The 5,384-nt window shown below is 45.1% G+C and overlaps 1 protein-coding gene across 1 annotated transcript; it reads right to left on the reverse strand.

The window, feature by feature from the left end:
* Nucleotides 1–767: 767 nt before the first annotated feature.
* Nucleotides 768–3,409, reverse strand: TIGD4 (tigger transposable element derived 4). The gene has a single exon (XM_085300626.1). It carries the CDS (start codon nt 3,163–3,165, stop codon nt 1,630–1,632), a length of 1,536 nt encoding a protein of 511 aa, XP_085156752.1. The 5' UTR covers nt 3,166–3,409; the 3' UTR covers nt 768–1,629.
* Between the last annotated feature and the right edge of the window lie 1,975 nt (nt 3,410–5,384).

Raw genomic sequence — 5,384 nt, forward strand, 5'->3', positions numbered from 1 at the left:
GCATAGTTAGATAATGGAGGATAATACTTCTTTCACAGAATCTATAAATCTCTGGGTAGGGCTTTATTTATTTAAATTTCAACAGAGGCATCTCATCAGAATACGCTTTAGAGGGAATTCATATTAGATATAACAGGAAACCATAAGATAATTGTTTTAGAGATTGTACTAAAACATTCATACACTTTAGCCATCGGAATATTCTCACATAAAAAACTTCTATTTTCACTTTCTTACAATATTTTCATACAATGTTTTCTGAAAAGCAACTTGAAAAACTGTCCTCCACCAGGGAAGTAAACAAAGCTTTAGCCAAGACAGTTTTTGAAAACAAACATTAAAATAAGCAAGAGCTTGTTTCTCAGGGCTTAGCCTCCTAATGGATACTTTCATTATACAGATTTCCTAAAGGACTTCCATAAAACATTTTATTTTCCCTCTAAATTTGAAAAATGAACATCTCTAACTTTTGAAAAGCTTAAATTGTTAGATATGGAAAATATTTAAAAGAGGCTAAAATGTATAAGGTTTTGAAAAAAAATCATTAACAGTAGGTCTCACATGTATTCAGATTTTTGGCTATGGTATGATTACATTGATTGAAACACATACTTGAAGACGTGTAAATGCACTATGATTTACTTCATTCAAACTGTGTTAATACAAACCACCACCCTGTTAATGGTGTCTGTAATAGTAAACTGCATTGCTGCACAGAATCCTATAGCAAAGTCTCCATGCTGTWCAGCACGGCACAAGTATGAAGACACGTTTAAGTACTTTGTTTTATTACTAACTACAGTAAATACAGCAAGACCTTATTAAGTTTTCAAGGGCAGATACTGCATAATCCAGTATTTTTTTCTGTTTACTGCAGAAATACATAGAGTTGTACAGACAGGGCTAAAGAAATCCAAATGTCAAAAAGGCTGAAAGCGTGACCCATTTGGGGAAAATAACCCTTCAAAGAACAAGTAAAGTTTTGCTTGTCTTTTGATTCTTTGATAAATGATTATGCCACTCATGTACATCCACACAGGAGCCTTTAAGAAAACAAAACACATTCAAAGCTGCTAACTTTCTGCTGTTCATCACTTAAGAATAACCTATGACTGGGATTGTTGAACACATACAAGAAAACTCAACTTTAAAAAAAGCTCTTGTTTGTCAGGACTCAAGTGTCTATTTTCTGTGCTATTCAAAATTTTTTTGTAGCACCAAGCTCATAAATATTTACTGTTACACTGTAAATAACAACAAAGATATTAGTGAAATTATTAATGTGAAGAAGCACTAACATCTTCATGGACACATTTCCAAGTGGGCACCAGTTCATCGAGACTGCACAGAACTTGTAAGAATTATTTTTGTGTCTGTTGTACCTATGACAGTCATCATATTAAAGTTCAAGTGACTTCCTCTCTCCACCTGAAAGTTTACTTTCTTTCTCCTAAATTTTGGAAGATTTCAGTTCACAACCCTTTTTCGTAATTTCAGATTTATTACGTGCAGCTTGATACTCAAGCAAGACATACTAGAAAACTTTGCAGCAATGCTTGTTATAAGCTGCCATATTTGTGTTTGCTTAAATAATTTCTTTTTTTCAATTACGTGTTTTGTTAACAATATTTATTTACATGCTACATGTTGAATAAAATCCTCCAGGTCAGCTAGGGAATTATGAAGAGAATTGTTCACATCTTGATTCCTGAGAAACCTTCGAAGAGTATCTAAAGCATTCAGAGCCTCATTTTTTGATGGTAAAGGTTGTTCGGCTGCCAGACATCCATCACCTTCATCATCGACAAATGTCCCAGCTTTATCAGAAGTGCTTTTTGGGGCACTTTGAAATATCCTTTCATTATTTGTGGGCATGTCACAAGTTGCCAAACCATCATCCGAAGCTGCATATTCCTCCAGAGATAAACCTTCTGGAAACTCTACTCCTGCTGCCAAGGCGTGCGCAATCAAGTCAAAATCACTTTCAACCTCTGTGTCTTTATCACCATCTTCCTCAGTTTCTAACTTGAATCCTGCTTCCTTATAACTTTTAACAATAGTCTCTGGTGCTACTTTCCTCCAACACAGGTGCAACATCTCAACTGCATCAAGAAGAGTTAACGTGAACTCTTTATTACCTACTACGCAGTCAACAAATCTTGTAATAAGACAGTGCCTGTATTTAACTTTCAAGCTTCTGATAACGCCTTGTTTCATAGCTATGCATGAAGAAGCATCTGGAGGAAAGAACGCTAATTCRATAGCCTTCAGGTTCTTTACCTCTGAGTGAGCCGGGAGAGGATCAACAAAAATAACTACTCGTCGCTGCTGTGCTTGAAATCTTTCATCAAGTTTATGCACCCACTGCTCAAACACTTCTGAAGTCATCCAGGCCATTTCGTTTGCTTCATAATCCACAGGTAGCGACTTCACATCTTTGAAACAGTGTGGACTTCTGTCTTTCCCTACAACGAGCAAAGGAAGTTTCTCGGAGCCATCCATGTTCGAGCCAACCACAACAGTTACTCTCTCTTGGCTCACCTTACCAACAGAACAGGTTTCCCCTTTAAWTGAAAATGTATTACTAGGTAACATCTGGTACAACAGTCCAGTCTCCTTTATATTAAACACGTTTTTTGGCTGGTAGTCATTCAAATAGCAAGGAAGAACATTTTGGTACCAACGAGTCAAAGCATCCGCTGCAGCAGCCGCAGCTGCTCCTCCCGGCTGAGCTCTGAATACTAACCCATACCGTGACTTGAACCGATCAAGCCAGCCATTACTGCACTTAAAATCCCCGTGGCCAAGTTTCTGGGCGAAATCGTTAGCTTTGAGGCGCAGCATAGGCCCATTCACCGGCACGTTCAGGCACTGAGCGATTCTGTACCACCTCATTAACGCCTCCTCCAGATCGGCGTGAAAAGCAGTCCGCAGCCTCTTCCTTCTGGGATCAAATCCCAAGGATTCGAAGGCTTCCAGCACTTTGTCTTTATTCTTCAGAATCGAGGACAACGAGTTCTTCTTTATGCCGTACTGCGCCGCCACCTCCGCCTTCTTCCTGCCGCTCTCCACCGCGCTTATCATGTCGACCTTCTCCTCGATGGAAATGCTTTTCTTTCGCCTTCCCGCGGGCAGCGCCGCCGCGCTCCCGGGGGGCTCGGCCATGGCGCCCGGCGCTGCCCCGCGCACGCCGCTCCCGGCGCCCGGCGGCTCTGCTCAGCCCGCCGCCTCCCCGCGTCACGGCCATGGCGCTCGGCGGCGCCCGCGGCGTCTCCCGGCCCGCGGGGCTGCTCCTGCACCCGCCCTGCCAGCTGCGCCAGCTGCGGGCGGCGCGGGCGTCTTTATTTATTTATTTATTTATTTATTTGGGGGGGGGTTTGTTGTTTTCCCTGAGTTTCTGGCCGCGGAAACACGCGTACAGCAGGGACCGCCCGCGCAGCGGCCGCCGGCGGAACCCGGCCGACGGGGAGGTGTTGCGGGGGGGGACGCAGAGCGGGGTGGGGCACGCCGCTGTTTGGGGGAGGGGCGGGGGCAGGAGAGGAGCGGAGGCCCCGGATGTTGTTGCTTGGCGTTACAGCTTGGCGGGGAAGCGACCATAGACAGGAGGACCGTGGGCTAGAGAGGCGAGCTTCACGGCGTGTCCCCAGCGGGGCCACCGTTAACCGTACTTCCGGCCAAGTACTTCCGGCTCCAGCTGGTACCGGAGAAGGAAGAAAATAAAGCTTTAGACGGGTGCCCCCGCCGCTGCTGCCGTGTCGCGTCCCGCCCCGCCCCGCCCCGCCCCGCCCGGTTTTCCTCCCTCCGCCCCCATCACGCGGCGCGCGGAGCGGCAGCGGCAGCAGCGCCGCCGGAGGGCGGGCGCGGTGCAGCGGCCGTTGGGGCGGCGGTTGGGCCGGCAGCGGCGGTTGGGCCCGGCGCGGCCGGCAGCGGCGGCAGCGCGGGTGCGTTGCGGGGCCTCCCGGGAGCGCAGGCGGCGCCGGAGCTCGGTCGAAGGGAAAAGGGGGAGAGAGACCTTGCTGTGCTGTGTAACTTTCATGCTCCTAAGCCGTGTTCCGTGCCCCGGCGCTTACTGCGCTAGGCGTTCAGATTTGTCTTTTGCAGCCAGCTTACCGTGCTTCGTTCGTTAGCAAAGCGCGCAAACGCTGTGGTGTTGTGCAGCAAGCAGGTGCAGTAGCTGTTACTGCTTACAGGCTATAAAGTATTCCCTCTGGTGTTACTTGCAACACAGCTTTGATCTGTTGCTGTGACTCGAAGCAGTTCATAGCCTCTSATCTCCCTTTCCCAGAACTAGCTGTGGTTTTAGTGCCTAGCATAGTCTTTCTGTGCTTTGTGGAGCTGGTAACAAGGATTTGTCATTTGCTGTCAATGTCTTTGTTATCTGTGTATTGATTCACTAGAAAGGATTATGTGAGGGTTGTGTGTAGAGCTGGAGAAGGATGCAGTGTGGGTYGGTGTGCCTGCAAGGCTTACGACTGTGTCAGTCACTTCTACATGTATTTCTGCTTATATGTATTTGTACACACAATTAAAATATATGAAATAGATAATACACAGAAGTGGAAGCTAAGGCAATATCTTGATCACATGATTCTTTCTGTTTTCACAGAAGTCATGATTGGAACTTTAGTTAGTCTGGAGAGGAGTAGTGTTAGAGTGGTTAGGGGCAGCTTCAGCTGGGGTAGGAACTGTTGATGCTAGTTACGGCCCTGACCCCACTCTTCATTTCTGTGGTGCTTTGTAACTTTCCTAGCARCATGATTGGCTCTGAGGCAATGGGATAAATTGACATGTGAATAGTTATTTCAGAAGTAAAACACAAGAAAATCTATCTTTCCTGTACTTAACAATAACCAAAAAAGCCACTTGTGTGGGTTGTGTGTAGGAACAGCAAGAGAATTGCAAGAACATGAAGAGGAAACTACGCTGTGATTTGCAGCAGAAAGTGTGTAATGCAGTTCTTCAAGTTCTTAAAAAAACACCTGATCTTGACGAGACCTAGTACTCCCTTTTAGGAAAGCTATAAATCAAAATTAAGAAAATATATATCATTATTTTCCATCRGTACTTGAACTGGCTGCAGTGTTACAAAACTTGTTTGGTTGTTGGCTTTAATCCATGTCAGAATATAGATCAAGCACTTTCTTCCAAGCAGATCATCTCTGAGTTGTTTTCTGTGAGTGTATTAACAAATCTTCTTTCTCCTCAATGAGGGCTGAATTGGATATTGACTTGGAAGAGTAATGTGAAAGAGTAGAATTGCTGAGACATTCTACAAACAGCATCCATTTGGATCAAAGTCCTTTCAATCTTCAAAAGCTCTGCAAGAAAGAAGGTGAAAGACTTAAACCTCTTCAGGGAAGTGGGCAAAATTCCTTCAAAATTCT

Source organism: Rhea americana, unplaced genomic scaffold (genome assembly GCF_003343005.1).
Source record: "Rhea americana isolate MKP2758 unplaced genomic scaffold, rheAme1 scaffold_167, whole genome shotgun sequence".
Classification (NCBI taxonomy): domain Eukaryota; kingdom Metazoa; phylum Chordata; class Aves; order Rheiformes; family Rheidae; genus Rhea; species Rhea americana.